At 44.7% G+C, this 21,232-nt stretch overlaps 1 protein-coding gene across 2 annotated transcripts in view; it reads right to left on the bottom strand.

Annotated features, from left to right (window-relative positions):
- The window catches only part of LOC128912640 (sphingosine-1-phosphate transporter SPNS2-like), a 141,277-nt gene that overhangs the window by 55,270 nt on the left and 64,775 nt on the right, over positions 1-21,232 (bottom strand). For both annotated transcript variants that reach the window (XR_008467708.1, XM_054208945.1), the window contains exon 4: positions 863-1,014. Coding sequence is in view for 1 of the 2 variants with exons in the window: in XM_054208945.1 (XP_054064920.1) it covers positions 863-1,014 (152 nt within the window). In the remaining variant the exon portion in view is untranslated. The remainder of the gene's footprint in view (positions 1-862; positions 1,015-21,232) is intronic.

Below are 21,232 nucleotides of genomic sequence, written 5' to 3'. Positions count from 1 at the left end.
GGGAACTCAACTGAAAGAAAGCGCTAGAGGAAATAACGACTTCAGATCTGAGCCTGTCTCTTGCTTTCGTCAGGCATCTATGGGCTTGGCTGTCCTCCGCTGCTCTGCGTCAAGACCGAGTGTGAATGATCATCACAGCTTCTCTCTGCAGCCTTGCTGTCTACGCTAGACTTCACAATGTCTCCTAATTCCTGTTTCAGTGGCAATAGCACTAAAACGGACTGGCCACTGCTATTGCAACTCAGCTGAGATTGGCTTAGCCACATTTTCCAAACTTAGTCAGAGTGGCCAAATTCAATGTTGGGCAGAATTTGAGCTTAAACTAAAAGTATTTTTAAAAGTCAAAACTTCAAATTGTGTATGATGTACAGCATACTCCTCTTGAAACCTCTGATATTTAGACTGTGACGTAGAAGCAGGTCACTTTCACTCACTTTTGAAAACTCAGCCCAGTGTCTTAAGAGATCTTGATTTCACAGTAACCTGAAAGACGTTGCCTGAAGAAGGCCTAGACCTCACGGGAATTGAAGCAACGATTCCGAGAACCAATATAACATTATTTAAAATGATAATTTAATTTAATAATGGAAAAAAAAAAGTCAGCTAAAATGTTTTGATTTCCACTCCATTGCTGTAAAAAACAATAAAATGCCTTCCCACTAATTCCCAAAAGTCACACGTGAACCAGTAACAGGGCTAGAAAAAGAATCCAATTCCTGCAACTAATTAGTCACTGCTCACAGTATTTTCCTGTTTGAACCATTCCAACCAAAGACAGAAGAACTATCACCATTAGTGACTTAAGTGAGCTTAGTTGAAGTGAAAAGCCAGAACCAGACGGAAGCGGCGTTACGTCACTTACCTGCCAAGAGGGATTGCAAAGTAGAAAACGGACAGCATGAGGGTCCTCGTGTTTTTGGTGAAAAGGTCTCCTATGATGGTGGGGGCAATAGTGGAGTAACTTGCTTCACCGATACCAACCAAACCTCGTGAGAGCACAAGAAGCCAGAAATACTGAGAAAAGAAATAAAAACACGTTAGCAGGTCTCCCCTTGTCTTTTTGCATTCAGGATGGACGACAGCGCAAGCTGTGCAAACAGGGAAACAGAAGTCCGTGTGGCCGGAAAGTCACCCCCTTGTACGCATTTCTTTTTTAACACCTCAGACTCTTAATTTGCCTCTTGCTGGGGAGGGGGACGCACACGGCACAACTATATTTTTTGTGAAGATTCATAGGCACGAACGAAAAGTAGTAATAATGCGTGCATACCCAGTGACGCTCAAGAGGATGCTCTAAGGCGGGCAGCAGATGCTCAGTTTGTTCTCCGGCTGCAGCCCACTCTTGAGCCCAGGTGCCGGCGGAGGAGGAGGGTGTGGGGAGGGGGGGGAGCGGGAGGAATCCCGTTTTGGGGTCCAGAAAAGCAAAACCTGCCGAGCACAGCCCCGACCTGCCCAGCCTGCCAAGGGACGAGTTGAGACTGGTGAAATCCTAAAGGCTCTGCGAAGCTGTGAGAGAGCTGAGCCTGCACTCCCCCAAACTCTCCGTTTTCTCCACAATTAGAAGTTACTGGATAAGGGAAGTTTTTCAAAGGTGCTAAGCACCACTTGCCTTGGAAGAAAGCATAAATCTCCCCCTCACAGCAGGAAGACAGAGTGAGCCAACAGCGAGCACAGCTGAAGAACCTCAGGTTACAGCCTGAGCTGAGACGCGCACCGTCCCAAGGAGGTAAGACCTGAGCGTTACTGCGAACCGCAGGAACATCGGCATGCTCAGTTTAAGGTTCAGAGCCACACAAGGCACCGCACAAAGCTGCCCAGAGAATTACGTGCTCTTTGGGGTGAAGAACAATCCCACAGAACGAGCAGAGGGACTTCACATGCGGCACCACACACCCTAAAATGGGCGAAACGGAATTGTTCATCCATCAGCACCTGGTTTTCAAGCCGACCCAGTCACTACACTTGCAGTTTTCTAGGTGCTGCTGTGCAAAGGCATAAGGCACAACACTTCGATGCCTGAATACCTGATACGTGAGCACAATCAAGTTCTGGGACATCTAAGCGGCTTGAGCTACACCCAGAAGTAATTGTCAATTACAGAAAACAGTCAATTGCAGAAAACTGTAAGCACAGGGAAATCTATTTCTACAAATGTACCCTCTACAAATGCTCAATTTACTGTTATTATTCTATACATCATTTGTGAGAAGAACAGCAGGGATTATGATATGTCCTTACACATGAAAGTGCTTTGAGAGCCATGAGCGATCGCTGATTCCCCTCCTACAGACGGGGAAAAGTTGATTTCCAGGGATGCGACTGGCCTTGTGCCCGACAGCAAAGCTAAACCAGAATACAGGGCTCTCCAAACGGTGAAAATGCCACGCAGACATCAAGCCACGTGCCTCAGTCATAAATATACTCATCAGCAGACAAAAAAAACCCTACCCCTGCCACATTTTCATTGTTTTCCTCACCGTAATCCTCTGGCTGAAAAGAATTTCTTGAGGATTCCTATAGTCACACAAAGCAAATACTTTTGCGGGTTCTGTACTTCCTCTTATTTTGACGTAAATTCTGCATCAATACCTGTTTTCTGAGCGGATACAAGTCCCGTGTTTGCTGGTAGGGTGGTTGCAGTGCTGCTATCATTCATGGATCTCCCATAAGCTGCACATACGTAACCGACACACGTGGGTGTATGCAGAAAGGGCAATACCGTGACTCACGCCATTTAATTTATGCCAATTACCCAAAGCTAAACCACTCCACTGCAGAAATATGCTGACAACAATTGGCACACAGGTAACCGATGTCTTTGGAATGAGCACCAGTATTTATAACATGCTGAGTGACTTAGTCACGCAGAATTAGAAAGCGGTGGAACTGGAGGCTGATTTTGGTTTCTTAACAGGTTCAGATGTGGATCCCAGAGAAGGTGACAGGGAAAATAGTCATCTCCAGCCCCAGGGTGAGTATGGACACAGTGCTAGTTACACCTGTAGAACGACAAATTCGCAAATGCACTGGATGTTCCTCCAATTTGAAATACCTACAGAAAAATGACACAAGTTTGCGCTCACCAGCCAGTATCGCTCCCAGTGAATGCACTGCACGGGAATTTCCTCCAAATAATGCTGTTCCTCTTACAATCCTTGCGTAAAGCAGGAAAACTGTACAAAGTTTTCCTGTTGTGGTGAAGAGTGACTGGGTTCCATCAAAACCAGAGTCCCAATACAATGAAATCGTCTGCAACAAGTAACGTGTTTGTTCTTCTCCCCCAGTTCCCCCTCGAATCCTCCTCCCTGGCTCATCCCACGCTTACACACTCCAAATACCTGTTTAATATTTAAACTATGTTCTCTGAGGCAGCAGTTTCCAAATTTAAGTCATGAGATTCTGACTTCAGTTGGCAATGAAAGCAGTCTTATAAAAGTATAATCTACATAAAGACATGAATGGTATTGCCCTTCTGCGATGATATAGTCAACCAAAGACAATGCAGCTATTTAGGTGTAACTACTAGGCAAAACATACAAAAGACTAAAACAATATTAGGGATTTATTTATAATCGGTTCTATGTCATGCCTGGTTTCAGAGCTCTATATCTAGGATTAAAGAGCTAACGCCTCTTCTGATCCTGCTGAAAGACCTCCTCTGGACCTTTGGCTAGCACGCACCCTGTTGGAGCCTATACAACAAAATTACGCAGTGACTGGTTACATTAAGAAAGAATCCCCAATCTGCCATGTCTGATCAGGCAGTCGCAAAAGTTTTTATCATGTCCAATGAGGGAGAGGTCGGCAGCTCCCCAAAACAAGAAGTCGTCCCTTCAGAGAGAAGCCTGATCTTTTCATTTTTCATACAGGAAGAAAAAAATATAAACAAGAAAACAACTCCAAAAATCTTATGCTGCTAGTCATTTGGACCACAGACGTACCATGAACCACTTAGAAACTTGTCCCAAAGCCACTATGTGTGCACCATAGACAACTGCTATGTTATGTGGGGGGGTATTTATACACACATACACCCACAAGAACACCTCTCTCCCTCTCCAAGTGCATGTGAACATGACAACCGCCATAAACAAACGGGAAAGTCAGATACTACCCAGGCAGAGGAAGCGCCGTTCTCCACAGCCGTAGCAGGACACTTCTGCCGTTTCCTCCGCATTACATTTTCCCCCAAGTGCTTTTTCCTCTTTGTCCCACCCCAAGGTTCTCAGCAGTTTAGTGAGACGAAAAGGACTGACACCAGCCAAATTCTTCTCTGCATTATCCGTGCTTAAAAGCAGCATAGGCAGCTAAGACTTCGAACTGAATTTCACTGTTCCCCAAGTAGAAATTGATATGTATTAAAGCAGCTTATTCCTTCCTGCATTACTTTGGAGATCTTCCATAATTTGTGCAAACAGTTCTCACTCTGGCAGGAAAATTGAAAACATCTGAGTCAGCTCTCAGCACCTGATCTTATTCCTTTTCCTAGGGGTTAAGCCCAGCAACCTCAATACTTCAGTGTCTTTTTCTCTGGGTCAGCGCTTGCAACTAAAGCTTTTTGAAACCAAGAGCTCTCACAGCAAACAATTCATTTCTGTACTTAATTTTGGTTAGCAATCACGTCAGTGATGTCTGCACCTCCATGAGGGCTGCCACCATCCCCTGTCTGTAGAGATGCGATGGTGTTTCTCCAGTGACCGCGCGGCAGAAATGCCTCTCCCTGCCTGGCTTCAGCCCGCAGTGCTGCAGAGGCTACGGCAGCCCCAGCCGTGCCGCAGCGGGGTCCCCGGCTCCTGGGAGGGTATCACAGGAGCACCTGAACCACACCACACGGCTGCCTAGAGCTCTGCGGGCAGTTCAGGAAACAAGAGTGCTCCAAGACCCTTCTTCCAACTTGCGCACACCACAAAGGGGCCGATGAGACACAAGCCAGGGAAGATCCCCGTATAGAATAAACCATCGACATACGGGAAGAACGGTGGCTGAGAGGGACCCAGAACCACCGCAGTCTTCCTGGGAATTTCCCTTCAAGAGATGCCACCACCAGAAACTAGCGCACAGAGAAAGCCCTTGTATGGGCCTGTGCGAGGTAGGTAAGTCAATGGACCTGTTCTCTTCTTCCCATCTCCTAACTACGTGGAAGAAAAAAATACGCCCTAGTTCTAAATCGGAAGAATTTACTATTTCGTCATTTGAAGACTAACAAACCAAAAAGGAAACCAACTCCCCCCCGCCCCGAACAGATACGAGTTTTGGAAGGGAACGCACCGATCACTAACAGGAATGTGCTACCTACTAACTTCTAAATTTCTTAAACTACCAGCAAACCACAGGCAACAGCAGCGATAGCTCGTGGGGTCAGATGGACCTGGCCCGAGTACTCCTGCCAACGACACTGTCCTACCAGAAACTGTCAGTGTGACACAATCCTTCCAGAATTTTCATCTGAAAAAAGCTTTCATTACTGAGTTAAATATTTATAAAGTGCCAAAAGATAGTTCATGTATTTTCTCTGCAAAGTATGACGTTGTTGATATTCACATTTTCATACTGACTTTCCTCTCAATCTCATGCACACATAAATGTTTGATGGCCTTGGACACGTGACTAGTTTTAATCATGTTTGGACAAACCTCCTAATTATACATTTATCCTACTTGTATAGACCATTGAGTGAGTAACGCATGTTTTAAGAGGTCTAATTACAGCTTTAACTTCTTTCTCTCTTTTTAATTAGTTAACAAAAGGAATTAAGCCACAATTCTCTAAAAGATTAGCTGCCAGTGATAAACCTATAATCTGCCAAATATGTGTACAACTCCGAACCACCAGATTTACTGCCTAAAGAATCATATGATCCTTAAGCTGTGGTTATTAACTATTTGCATTTGAATGGGGAGCAGCTTGTAAGGGTCGCACAAACAAGCTGAATACATGCTTCTTCCAGATCAGGGACACACAACCCGACGCGATCGCTCGGATACAGCCAACCTCGTACAAATTACCCGTGTGGATGCACAGCACCAGTGCAAGCCATGCTTTGAACTGGTGTTGCTGGTCTAAAAGAAGGGTGTTTTATACAGCTACAGCAACCGCACCCATACCCTTTCCTATACGAGGACATGGAGCTAACCTCCTACGGATTCTACATTTAATTCTGCAGAAGAGGGCTAAGCACCATGAAATTCTATATTTGAACTGCTGAGGTTTGCCATATTTTCCTTCTTTTATTATAGGAACATTATGCAGCAAACAAGGACAGAGAATGAGGGTTTGCATCCTTGGAAAGAAGACACGCACAAGGAAAACCATCCATGCCACCAGGCAGCTAGGACTGGCACACAAAGCCTAAAATACATGTGTGTGGACTGACAATAAGGTAAGGAGAAAGCATTTCGGATTGATTTAATTTCCCCGAGTTTGTAGACAAAGCTCTGTCGAACTGTACTGCAGTCCCACTCCTGTATTTCTGCAGCCGGCAGGGTGGTGCACTGGCAAGCGCCAGGGTACCAGCCAGAGGTGAGCAGTCAGAGCAGCCGAAGACAGACCAATCTGATAGACCGCAGGAGTCAGCTGGCCAAAGGAAAACCCACAGGGCTCAAATGTATATTCAAGGGCTGAACAACAGTCGTCCCTTTTGGCAGCTGCACTTCTGTGCAAGCATCTGCCTTTCCCGAGCAGAACCTGCGCTGTCTGGCCAGGCACACGCCCCTTCCTCTGGCGCTCCATGAAGTTCTCCCAGCCGTATCAGGACTTTGCAGGGATCCAAGTGGTTAAAGATGACACACCACACCCTTCACCGCAGGTACGCAGAGATGTACCATTAACCGTGATGCAAACCAAACCAGGAACATGCTTCTGAGTATCGGTATTGTGACTAAGAGCCCTGGCTCCTGTAAACTCACAGTTCAGATTCCAGCTCGTTAGCTGAGAGTCACTAGAAGAGCTGAGCAATACAATGACATTACAAATGCAGGTGACGTATTTGCTTAAACACTAACCACTCCATTTCTCTCACCCCTCCCAGTGACGATGGGGTCACCTTGGAGAATCTGAAAGTTTCCAAGTCAAACAAGGACACTGACATATCATGCGAGACAAGAGGACATTAAATGATGATGCTCATGTTTTGAATTCCATTCTGTATCTGGATGGATGACAAAGGCTGCAGCAGAAGACATAAGCCTAAATACGTCTTCCACCCCTGTGCACCTCTAAAGCTTTACAAACTTTGAACACCTATAACCAGGGCACCTGACTTCCATTGGTGGCTACAAGTCCTGGGTCCGCTCACTTGACAGGCGTGCTGTGTCCCATCTAGATATGGACCACAAAGTCCCACGCCCTGCCTTCTCAAACACCAATGGTTCAAACTCTCCTTCAATAAAAGGAGAATAAATACTGTAAAGAGCTAGCGAGGGATCACATATTTAACACTGGTGAACTGTTCCATGCCAGTCTTGAAGAACATGTCTTCCTGTCAAGTCCAGCCCAGACTTTTAAGCAACTGAATATTCATGCCAAATTTTGGCCTTTTGGTGCCTTACTGTCTGGGGGATCTTTGCGGATCCCTCAAGGGGATTGCCAGCAGAGAGACTAAAATACAAAATAACACAGGGGCACACGTTCACTGTGATGCTGTGTTGGTCGATACTTTTCTCTCCCGTTATTAAGTTGGGAAAGCATTGCTTTCAGGATTTCCTACAACCCAAAGGAGTTGTCTATGTTTAATCTCTGGGTGGCATAGATAGCAACTGGCCAGGATACAGGCTTGTATGGAGTCTGGTTGGCGACAGGTTGATGAGTTATCAGCTCTGATGCAATGCTGTGAGCTATCACTATTTTATCTGTTTTCTGTAGAGATACAAGTGCACTTAGAGGTTAATGCTACAGTTACTTGTCTGATAAATATAACTACAAACTACCCTTCTCACCTCCAACAAGACGTTCTTCCCTTATCAGACGTGAGTCATGCTGGCAGGATAGCCTGGGGAGATTCACTGCAGATCCTGGTTCTTTTGCCATTTGGCCCACCACAGAGATGGGACTGGGTTTAGACTCCTCTTTTCTTCCCTCACTGTGTGTCATCACTTACCCATAACCACTTTTCACTTCCCATCTCTTTACAATCACAACTGCCTTTTAAGTCACTACTGCACACAACATTGCCCGTAACTTCTATCACCACTGGATTTAAGTTCTACAGTCTCCTCCCTTCAAACTGGACTCTTGATGCCGAGCCCATCTTTCATCACCATTTTCTAACTGCTCTTCTCTGTTGCATGCTTAGATTAGAAGGGACCTCTGGACTCAGTCTAGTCCAAGCCCCCTACGCAAAGTGGGGACAACACAACACGTTGCTCAAAACCATGTCCAAGTTGAGTTTTGAGTATCTCCAAGGATGGAGAAGCCACAGCCCCACTGGACGACCTGTTCCAGTATTAAACATCCTCACAGTACGAATGTTTCTTTTGATGTTTAAATGGAATTTCCTGTATTTTAGTTTGTGCCTATTGCCTTGTCTTTTCACTGGGCACCATTGAGAAGAGTTTGGCTCCACCTTTACTGCCTCCTGTCAGGCATCGATACACATTGAAGCGACATTACAGGCTCCCTGGGGACAGAAGCCCAGTTCTAGAGTAAGGATGCCACTTCAGCAAAGGTGAGCTATTCAAAATCCCAGTTAAATCCACAGGGCAGACACCATCTCACCTCCTGCGTCTCTGTTGCATTCATTCTAAAGGGTTTTCTTCACTTGGGAAGTATACAAATTTAAATATTTGTGTCCAAGGAAGGATGCTTCTCTTACGCAAAGTTCTTCCCCTGAACTCTGAGAGCAGGTCACTAACACTGCAGTGAAAATGCCCTGAGCCTTCCTTCAAGCATTCACACATTTTATTCACACATTCACATTCGTTTTATTCACACATGCTTATTATATGCTGGCTAGAGGTTATAAACAGGTTACAGATGAGACCACTACACCACACCTAGACTTAATAGCAAGCTACTGAGTTACCGAAACCTTAGTACACTTGATTAGTCATTTCCTCAAGGGTCAATCTATGAACCCTTTGCAATTAGGATGGACTTATACTGTAGCTTCGAAAGCAGGTCTGATTCTTCTACAGCATCCATCTACACTACGTCAAACACTTCAAAACTTCAGCTCATTTGGATGCATTTATTGTCCTACCAATTCTCAGCTCTCAGCACCTCACCTTTGAACAAGTCCCTTTTGGGAAAATTCAGTGGGTATTCAGACCCCGCAGAGAGACACTACAGCAAGTAGAAAGAGAACAAAATGCATATTTAAATACAGAAATGAGCAAGGGAGGTGAAGCAAAGTCCACTCACCTTTCCTTTGACGGTCTCTATTATTTGTTAATGGCTTTAGTTCTCCCAGGTGACCTGCTCAGGCACACTTAATTGAATGTGGAAAGTTTTATTTGGAAATGTACTTGAGATTCTGGCTGATTAAAGTTTACTTATTTTATGAGATTTATATTCTTACTTAGTGCATAAAAATAACCAATAAAGACTGCAAGATATTCCTTTTTCACTCATCATACCCTTCAATCAGCAACTAAAGTGTTTAACAGCTGGATACCTACAGATAGGCTCTAAAGCGACGCTCCTAATTAAGCACTCTGGAGACAAAAACAAAAACAAAACCACCCTGGAGGTGGCAAGACTCCCAGGGCGCTTCCCAGAGCCGGCAGGGAGCTGCGCTGTGCTTGGCAGGTACAGAAATCGGGGCCAAGATTTTCTCAGCTACTTGCAAATTTTGAACGTGAAATTCCCTTTCAACATTAAAATTGCAGCATCTGAAACCCAAATGCCCCTCGCCGCCCTCCCTTCAAGCCTGTGGCAGTCCTGAGAGACTCTTCTATTACTTTTCAGCACACACCAAAAAAAAAAAAAAAAAGAACAGAAAAAAAGAGTAAGCCCAATTCCTATTCTCCATCCAATTAGGTAATGTAATTACAAGACACTGGGTGATGAAGCAGCACCACCGGGTCCTGACAATAGCCTCAGTTAAGACAAAGCAGCATTTCAGCTTACTAATTGAAGGGCTTTTCATCTGATTGACCTGCCTGTGGTAAAAATATTACATGACGCTCAAATGGTGGGATTTATGTTCTTCTCAATTTAGTCTCTTGGTCATTAATACTGCATTAATGGCAGGGGTCTGGAATGTAATTGGAAGGAATATAACAGATTAGCTTGCTTATTCACCAGAACACCATCCGGTGGTGTGCTATGTGCATAGCTACTTATAAAATAGACCTTACAGAAAAAGGTTGATGTTTTCAAATAAATCATAGGGAGCGTAAAGAGCCCCGTGTTACAGTGCCTGCTAGAACACAGGGTTAAAGCGCTGCTTTTCATCCTTGTGGCTTTGTGTGACACGGAGAGAGGAGTCCGCAGCAACTCACATGGCTGAAATAGTGGTCATTTATCCGTGTTACAAAACCATTACATGCAGCTCGGCCAGAATGTATCTTCCAAAACTGCTCCCCTGAGAACCTTAATAGTTCTGGGTCTGAAGCAAACTGTTGCTTTTTGTTCCAGATCTGTCAGGTGGGACACACTTATCAGCACTTGCAACAAACATCTCTGGCAGTAGGCACTATCAGCACCCCCTTCCTGAGACGCGCAAAGACAACCATAACATAATCACAAAAATAGGGATTGGGAGAACCACAACCAGCATTTTTTGCAACTGTGGAAACAATGCAAGGTTCTTGACGCACACAAGTTTTCCAATACTAATCGCTGGAATACAACCTGGCATATGTGAAATGAAAGAATATTCAGAGGCAGTTGCAGGGTGCCGTGTTCCAGCCACAGATGAGTCACACGCAAAGACTGGATCCAAGCAGCCCAGCTATAAACAGGTACCAGATTTTTCAGAACAAATAGTTACAGGCACTGACAGATCACACTAACAACATCTTCACCTTCAACGATGTCTACAGAAATGCGTGAGATCTAACCCCATCAACGCGATGGGCTGTCTTGGCTCAAACACTCTTTGGTCTGGGCCAATTCTTAAACCGAAATTTAGTCAAATCCAACAGACAGGTCTCATTCTTGGAAAGCACAACCCCCAAGACAACTGCAGAAACTACAGTTTCTCAGCACCCTTTGAAAAAAGCCTCATCCAACCGACTGAGCCACCCAGGTGGGAATGTTTTGCCCTAACAATATGCATTTTCAGGGGTAGAATAAGCTTTGAGAGTTCCTGAAGGACACATTTTAATGGAATGCCCCAAGGTTTAAGTGAAATTACCACAAACAAAGTTATAGTCCCAGAAACTTCACCTATACTGTTGGTTCTGCTGATTCTTGGCATGTTTTACTTTGCCTACGCTAAAAATTTAAGTACAGCAGCAGGTCAGAGCTTCGAGGCAACTTCACTGAAAAACCAACCAAATCATTCCAAATCTTTCCTTCCTGCTTCCTGTTTTCCCACTTCTCTGGTTTGCTGACTCAATCAGGACCCGGAAGCACCCAAGTCCTGTGCGAGAGGTCGACCTTGTAGGACGCCTGGCATACATCTGAGAGATGTCTCATTTTTAGCATCAGATTTCCCAGGAGAAACATGCATCTACCAATCCTCCTACCTAGCAGCTTCTTATTCACAGTCTTCTTTGAACGGTTGTTACACTGCTAGTTAAAGCGTTATTAATTGGCAAGGTTTTCTCATGCTCGAGCTTCATTTGATTCTCTACAGCCAGCCTGTTTAACAAAATGACAATCCTATTTAATTATATTAAATGCATTTGCATGTTTTGTCACTATCTTCTCATGAGACTTCGTCAATCATGTTTTCAGACGTGATGATCAGCACCATTCCCAGGGATTTCCAGCTCAAAATCTACTACACGGGTTTGAGATTAGTACTCTAATTCAACGTCATCTGAATTGCAAATGCAGTGTTTTGTGTAGCACGTGAACTTTATGCATTTAAAAGAAACGTCAACACTTCAAGAGGCTAATTTAGCACCTGGTACTGTAAGACATTTCCCATCTTCACACTATTTGCACATTACTCAGAACACAATGGTCCTTTTTTCAGCCTTTATACGTGACCCAGGGGGCCACAGACCGTGTGTGCCACTGAAGAAGCACTTACACCTCCTGGAGTACCACCGAGGCTTTGCTATCAGCAGGGAACCAAGAGCTCAACCAAAGAAAGGCCCGAATCCATACTTTTGCATCTGAACACAAGCCAAAGAAGCTGAATAACACTTTCCCTCTATCCTGCATCCTGTCTTCAGGACAATATGCACAACTTTCAAGAAGCTCCAAGGCCCTTCTAATCCAAAATTTAGATTAGTTTCCAGGCCTCCTAATGAGCCCAAAACAGGGTTAAATGAATTGTTGTCTTTGTCGGTGAGACATCGTTAACCAAACTCTCCTGAAGCATCACGCTTCTTCCCAAGTCATAAGCCGCAAGAACACAAGCCGTAAGCCGCCCCAGTTACATCCAGGCTATGTACAACTCAGTTTACATCTTTAAACAAACAGTACCGTTTCTCCAGACCCATATTTGAACGCCACAGCACAGCATGAAGAGACACGTTCTACCTCACCACCTTGGCATCCTCTCAATACCCTCAACACACAATTATCTGGGAAGCTTATTTCCAAAGGAACAGGATCACAGGGAGCCGTCCAGACGCTGCAGCAGTGACTTGCTCTGCCTTCTCAAGCCTCTTGCCCAAGCCAGACATCCCCAGTACTGAAGCACGGCATGCGGCAGTGGAGCACTGCACCGGGAACGACTCGTGTTCTTCGGGTCACAGCTGCGACTACAAGGATCACATTAAGCTGGCAGGAAAATTCATCATTCATTACTCTCTATTTTTACATTTGCTTAGAAACTTACATGCAGCACTACTGTTTTTTCTTCTTTTTTTGATTTTTTTTCCCCAGCTAATTCAATCCCCTTTCTTCCATTCCTAGGATGTTTTGAATGAGGCTGAGCTTAAGATGTGGTAATAATTATTTACAAAGCCTAACACTAAAGCATTATAGAGCCTTCCAATAAGACAGGGTTGAAGCAGTAAGACATGCTTTTTGTGTTCCATCAGCATGCTCTAGGGTTAGGCCTCTGCTGCGGTACGACAAGCAGAATATACATTTTAACAGACAACACGAGAAGAAGAAATGCTTCCAAGACATGCACAGCCTGGCAATGAAATAAATATGCCTTCTTCCCTCTGCCTCCTCAGCAAATAACTGACCCAGGTGAGGTTTCCTGCTCCGCACGATAAAAGCAGGACAGGCAGGATGATAGGTACAAACAAGCATCGCTTCCAAACCATCCATTAACTGACACAGCGGCTGAACTTTCCTACTCTTCAACCTAGAGACTGTAAATTCAGGTTTCTGCATAAAATGGGACAAAGCTGTAAAGGTCTTTGGCCTGCAAAGATCTTTCACGCTGGCACCACGGTTCCCAGCTGTTGTCTCCAGGCATTTTCATGATCCGACGAAACAGCATCAAATGTAAGCATATTGATTTAAAAAGATGCAGGGTCTGACTCAATTCCCACAGAGACACACAAACAGTTCCCACAGACTTCCAAAGCGGGAGCTGAATCAGAACCACAATCGCAGACCCTATGATAACAATCGCAGCATCTTTCAGTAACCTCGATAAGCAACAGCTCTCTAAAAAAGGAGCAGGCAATTACAGGGAGCCCTCACCGAGACCCACTGCGAATTAATATTAAGCCTCAAGCCTATTTCTTGAAGCTCTCCCAGCACAAACCTCTGTCCACCTGCTCCAGAAAACGCCTGAGCTCTGAGGAGCAGGTCTGACATGTCAGTGCGAATCATCTTAGTGAACTGGCATCAGAAGGCTCTGCAGCCGCGTGAGGTCAGTTCAGGTGAGTTATGGCACACAGCAACAGAAACATCTCTTCTTCTTTCAGCATCCGCGGCGTTTGATCCAGATATTGCATGATTTCAGACTGATTAACGACCCTGAAGCGGGTAGCAGAGGGCAGGAGGCACACTTATCAACACAACAGCACGGGAGTGGGGCCATCTGAGAAGTCTGAAGGGGACGTGGTGCCTGACCACCTCCACCTGGGGAAGGTGGGCCTCGGGGCGTAGTCTTGGTTGCTGCTGCATCCTGGAGGGGAGAGCAGAACCGATCCTCTTCCAGACACGCTGCAGACAGGAAATGCAACGTACGGTAGAGATATTCCTTATGATGGTTTCTTGAAGTTCTCTTTCCTCATCACACGAATCAGCTTTCTGAGTACACTTTGGAACTATGCTGGGCCTCTCTCCTGGCAGCCGTCACCAGCTGTGTGCTCAATAACTTCTCAACTGCTTTACAGATACATAGATGCAGATACTGCAGGGAAAAAACCTAACTTGGAGCAGGAAGTACAACACTTCAATTTCTGATAACACCCATGAAGAGTCTCCTCCTCTCATAGACTGGCTTTTTGGGGCTGATGCTCTGAGAACACCCTAACCTGGTTTTCATTTATAGCTTCCCTTGGAAGAGGGACAGGTAGAAAGGGACAAGGTAGGAATACAAAGCAGCTAGGAGACAAGCACATGGCAGTAATTCTGCACGCTATTTCAGCAAGCTACAACTATTTCATTTATATAAATCTTCTCCCATCTCTTCTCTTCTAGGTCAGCAAAATCTGAGGGAACAACGAGGACCCAAGATTCAAGTGTTCAAATCATTACACTTCTCTGTGCAAGAGATGTTGCTCTGACACGAAAGCAGTTCCCCATGGAGTATTTGCTATCAAACGGGCAGACGTGGTGCTCAGGGACACGGTTTAGTGGTGGTTTTGTCAGTGTTAGGTTAACGGTTGGACTCGATGACCTTAAAGGTCCCTTCCGACCTGGACACCTCTATGATTCCATCATCTCTTCCTCTGGGATAAGAGAGTACGCAGTGGACTATATTCTTCCCGAGTGGCCTGGCAGAAGGGCGAGCGTGCAGAAATACAAATGTCAACAGCACACGCTCGTCTGTAGGGTCCCGGTACCACATTAAAGGCTGTCAAAATACACCAGAGACAACTAACAGCCTTTGTCCATGCACAGCCCACGTTAGCTCCAGCCCCGACTTCTGTAACAGCCACAGGAACCACCAGGAATTGCACGGGAGGGAAGGGACTGAATGGATGTGCAGCTTCCGAGGTAACGCTCAGTACCCGTCTTACGTGCAAAACCATGGCTTGGGGCTTGTAGTTTTGTTATTTTCTGTTTTTCAAACTGTGGATTTATCTTACACAGTGGAAGCAAAGGAAGAGAAGAGGTATGTTTTGTAATACTTTTTTTTTTTTGAGTGAATCATCATGTGTAGGGGTTTATGTTTACTTTTTTAAAAATTAACCCAGCTAACCATTTGTTCCATACTGCGCATAACTTGTTGCTTCTTTTTGAGCACTCACTGAAAGACAAGCTTTGGAATTAAATATACATCTGGCAAGCCTGAGAGGCAGGACTTTAGCAAGCACTGCAGGCTAACTGGAATTCCACAATGAACTCTTTGCTTCCCCTCTCAGAGATAAATCAAAAGAAGAGGAAAGGCAAAAAAAACAGTAGTAGAAACACCTATCCAGATTAACTTGCAGTGGGAGCAAAAGGGTTTTATCATGTTAGCTATATCGACATTTAAACAGAAATATTTAACAAGAACTGGAGGATTCAAAAGCACGTTCCTGATTTACCTTGTTAATTCTTTGCTTTTCTTTTTCCAAACTTTCTACCGTCTGCAGCTCTGATGTTTCCCAGCAAACCCACATTACCACAGCCTGGTCTGGCTGATTATTAGGTACACTGGGTCTCCCAGCCTGGTGGAGCCAAACTACTTACAGAATACTTTGCTCATCTGTAAAACAGCATCCCTTTTACACAGAAATACGCTTTATTCAAGATATTTACACGGGGAATGGCATTATTTCACAAGACTGGGAGAACAGCCCACAACTTTCCACCTCCTTCGTGCTGCAAGAAAGTGGTGTCTGCCCAGGAGGGTCCTCATCTCCCCGGAGCTGGTGCTAAGAGGAAGGTCTGAACGCAAAGCAAGGTCTCATCTACGACAAATTTCTGGCCAAAACAGTCAGCTGTAAGAACTATTATTATGACTAATAGATGTGGATATCCAAGCAGCCCGAAACAAACCCTCAGCTCGTGGCCTGATCACTCCTGATAATCAAGTTGCTTCCCGTGAAACCGTTCAGAAAGAGAGAAGTGGTGCCATTGGGACACACAGACGCTTCGCAACGACATCCTGGAATAGCAACCAGCTCAGGATGCTCAGCCGCAACACAGGCAACCCGGCTCTACGCTCCTCGAAACGCTGTCTAGAGGAGAAACTGGTTACTTATTAAAGCAGCGTCTGTATTGATACAGAGGACGACAAACACATATTTAGCTTTTTGTGTGGATGAAATGCACCTGGGCAAAGACGCTTCGCGGTGTCTGCGCTGGGTGCATTTCTCTGTGATATGACCCTCCACTGCAGAGCAGCTCACTTAGTTTTTGCTGATTTATTACGCAGCAGGAACCAGCCACCAGACAGTGTTTTCTCCAAATGCTTGCCAAGAGCCAAAACAACACAAGAAAGCGTTTTGCAGGTGAAAGTACCAAAATTTGTGTACCCGCAGGTGCAGAACTGATTAAAAGGCATGCATAAAGGGAGATGATTTCTAAGCAGGTGTTGGTACTTACAAAATACAAATTAAGATATATCCATAATTTATTGAAGTTTCTATAAATGGAGTTAATCTAGAGATATGCCTAAATATGTACCAACTTTAAATAATTTTAGATTAATGAACAAGTTTGTTAATGATTTTTATTTTAGGAAGTGCTAAACAGAGTTACGTAGAGCAGAAACGTGCAAGTACCAGAGAAAAAGAAGAGGACTCATTTTTCTAGAGAGAAATTGTGCACTAATATAAATTACCAAATCACACTATTTGACAGAATAAAAAGTGACCTTTTCAATTTTATCTCAGCCTCCTTACTTCTGATGATTTTTTTTAGTTAAATTTATCATTAGCTATTTTTATCCAAGAAGGTGTATTTATGTAATTATTTATTTATGGAATTACTCTCTGATATGGTATTTATTTGGGTTTCTTATTTTGATTTGTTTTAAATGTCATTTAGGACCTCACGAACAGTAACCAAACATTGAAGTATCTAGTTGTCCTGTTTCTATTTTGCTATGCAGGGAATTAATGCATTGCTGTTGTCTGTAACCATCACCTCCTATATACTCTGGAGCTATCCTTAAATTTTGGGCTGATTTTCTTTTTTCCTTTGTGAGAGCTTATTATTTAGTTATTTATTAGCTACTAGCAGATAAGAGATTCATTCTTCATTTATTTGATGTTCCTTATTCCATGTTAAAAGCCCACAGATATTTGGTAATAAATAACTAAGGATATTTTAATAAGTGGTTACAAACCTTAACGCAGTGTTCTCTTAGCAACTACGTGTCTGCATGGCACATATAGCCAACTCCCTGTTTTATCTGCCGATTTTCAGTCACTATCTTTTTAACCCAAACAGCATGAAATAGCCTTTAGATAGGATCTTAGATGAGCTGTTTCACTGTGCTCCAATCCTTTTTTTCAGATCTAAAATCCATCACTCTGAGGTAGTTTCTCACTCCACGTCCTTTTCTTGCCACATCGGTATTTCTTTATTGAATAACTTGGCAGATAAGAATTAACACATCCTTTTCTGTATGCTCGTTTGCAGAATAAATTACAAATAATCTAGCTATTCAGTCAAATGATAGCATTTTGATTGTTTTCATTTAAGTGTCCAAATTTAGCAAGGAACTAATATTAATGACAAACTGCCAAAACCCATTACAAATTGGGTGCCTTTGGACTCTACCAGCTCTGTAGCTGCTTTCTGCCTTTGTTAAACTGCCTCTTTCCATTTACACTCCCAATGTCAACTCTGCGGATGTGTACTCTATTTAATTACACAGTGATAGCATGCACGAGGCACTACGCACTGTCAAAATTTGAAGAAAGGCAATCCCTCAAGACACACTTCACTGTTTCTACGGAATGGCTGTTGTTTCTCCCCTAGTTCAGTATCTTTGCTGTCGACACATAAAGGAGTTTTCTGTATTTCAACGGGCCCAACCTGTGCCAACTTGCTCCTTCTAGCGTTGTGTTCTCATGTTGGCTTGGGTGTGAGTACTTACCTACTTACAGTAGCCTCGCTACTGCTTTTATTTGTGCCAGCAAAGAGTTATTCGTATTTCAGCTCCCAGCCTTCCTCCTTGACAAACACACATAGAATCACAGGGTGGGAAGGGCCCTCTGGAGATCACCCAGTCCAGCCCCCTGCCAGAGTGGGGTCACCCACAGCAGGTGGCACAGGAACGCGTCCAGGCGGGTTTGGAATGTCTCCGGAGACGGAGACTCCCCCACCTCTCTGGGCAGCCTGTGCCAGGGCTCTGCCACCCTCAGGGTAAAGAAGTTCCTCCTCACGTTGAGATGGAACTTCCCATGGTCAACTTTGTGCCCGTTACCCCTTGTCCTGTCCCCAGGCACCACTGAGAAGAGCCTGGCCCCATCCTCCTGACACCCACGCTTTCAGTATTTATAAGTGTTGATAAGATCCCCCCTCAGTCGTCTTTTTTCCAGACTGAAGAGACCCAAATCCCTCAGTCTTTCTCCATCAGAGAGGTGTTCGAGTCCCCTCAGCATCTTGGTAGCCCTTTGCTGTCCCCTCTCCAGCAGTTCCCTGCCCTTCTTGAACCGGGGAGCCCAGAACTGCACACAGTACTCCAGGTGCGGCCTCACCAGGGCAGAGCAGAGGGGAAGGATGACCTCCCTCCACCTGCTGGCCATGCTCTTCTTGATGCCCCCCAGGATGCCATTGGCCTTTTTGGCCACAAGGGCACATTGCGGCTCATGGTCATCCCGTTGTCCACCAGGACTCCCAGGTCTCTTTCCACCGAGCTGCTCTCCAGCAGGTCACCCCCAACCTGTCCTGGTGCATGGGGTTATTCCTCCCCAGGTGCAGCACCCTACACTTGCCCTTGTTGAATTTCATAAGGTTCCTCTTTGCCCAACTCTCCAGCCTGTCCGGGTCTCTCTGGATGGCGGCACGGCCTTCCGGTGTGTCAGCCCCCCCCACCCCCGGCTTTGTGTCATCAGCAAACTTGCTGAGGGTGCACTCTATCCCCTCATCCAGGTCATTGATGAACATACAGTCTTTAAAGAAAGAAAGCAAAAATGTTGAGAGAAGAGCCAGTGTTTTGCTCCTCAAATGAATCCTAGAAGACAAAGATCAGGAAAAATGCCTAGTTAGTCACTGCATAAAGAAAAAAAAGCTGCATCAGCTCCTCTCTGACTCTTTTTCTCATTAGTACTTCAGGAATTCACCTTGTTCGATGTGGCATGTCTTCCCAATTAGAGACCAGGCATCCCTAAAGGATACCAGAGTAGCAGGGATACCAGGTGAAGTTGGGGTTATTCTTACGACCTTGCCCAACTGCTGCAGCCACTGGGTAGAGCACATCCCTGCAGCAGCTGCAAAATTCTCCATCATCTCCTGGAGTCGATAACAAGGGCTGGGCATGAGGCCTCTAGCTTAATAGATTAAGTTTTCTGGTAGAGTTGAGGATCACAGTAAAATCAGGACCGGAGATTTTTCTCATTATTGCTGCATTTTTTGTCCAAGGTCATAGTTTGGGTCCACAGTTAGTACTGAGAAAATCCAGGAGGAATTAACTCAGGTCTGGCTATTTTGCTCTTGTCTCTCTTATGACTTCCAAACCATTGTGATTTGGAATTCCAAACATAATCCAGCTTTATAAACATTATTCTCCCTTTCCTTGTCTAAAAATATGCCGCTTCCACTCTGAGCTCCTCTATACTGATGACCATGTATATTAATCCCTGAACTACTTCAGCTAACACGTCCCAAAGCCTTAAACTGAAAATCAACTCTGAAAACACATACTACATCAGCCAGTTCCAGTACTTGCAACCACAGGACTAGGTCCATTGAGAGAGAGCAATGAGAACCTGGCCGTGAATGCGTGTTCATAACGTGAGAAGTGTTTATAAGCAGGTAACTGGTTCCTTCATAAAACGCTTCCCTCTTTGGGCTCTGATCACAGCTGCTTTTGCGATCATTATGAAGATAAATTAAAAAAACTCCAAAAAACAAAGAGAAAACCAAAACACCCTTTTCATTTTAGATGGGAGATGTTCCTTTTTTGGAAAGGATGCTTCCTGGCCAATTATAAACCATGACAATTTACTGAGTTAAAGGCTTCCACATTTGGCCACATGCATTTTTCTTTAGATATGCAGCAACAATCAGTCCAACGTGAAAGCCAGCCAGACGTGTGACTGTCACTGCCCACTTTAGGTGGAAGTTCTCTTTTATTAGAAACTGCAGAGCGTGTGTGTGGGCAGGAGGGAGCAGGGCGGAGAGGTTTAGTCCCCGGTTGTCATTCTTTAGGCGTGACCACAAGGTTGCAATCTCTGGAACGCAGATGGCCAGAAAGGATGAGGAATGCCCCTGCCTCCCCTGGGGAAATCACTCTGATGATGCCAGGAGCTGTGATTTGTCTCTCCAGGAATGTTGCCACCTGCAGCAATTAAACCTCCTCTATAATATGATTTAAACGAGAGGATATTTTTTCCACAGAAACTGCCAGATCATTGTTTCCTCCAAGTACCTCTGACAGGCAAGGAAATGAATGCAACGAGTCCTCCTCGACATGGGGTACTGTGGCTGTCCCGAAAGGCGAGGGATGCTGTGCATGGCTTGAAAAAACTCAGCGCGCCTGAGAACTTCATCATCAGTTCCCCAGAGATATCCATCAACCAGTGTTAAAGGAGCTGAAACTACATCTGATCCCTATGCTATCGTCCACCTTCACTGCCTGTGTTGGGCATGGAACAAAGCACACGCGTAAAACCACCGCTGGGTGTGTTTTGTCATTCAGCCTACCACAAGCAGACCTCCCAAGAGGATCCAGTGGCTTCTCTACATATCAGAAGACAAGAGAACCACTATAGAGCCATGGAATTTTTTTTAAAGTCTTTTTAAAAAGCCTTTTAAAGCTTCTTTAGAATCGCCCTTAATACAAAACCCTTATGTCAACAGAAACTCTTGCTTAGATATACTTCACCTGTTATTTTTTATGAGTGTGGATGTTCAAAGAATAACAGCTTTCACAGTTAAG

Source organism: Rissa tridactyla, chromosome 7, assembly GCF_028500815.1.
Source record: "Rissa tridactyla isolate bRisTri1 chromosome 7, bRisTri1.patW.cur.20221130, whole genome shotgun sequence".
Lineage (NCBI taxonomy): Eukaryota > Metazoa > Chordata > Aves > Charadriiformes > Laridae > Rissa > Rissa tridactyla.
Note: the sequence above shows the minus strand (reverse complement) of the source record. Positions and strands in the feature narration are given on the sequence as shown.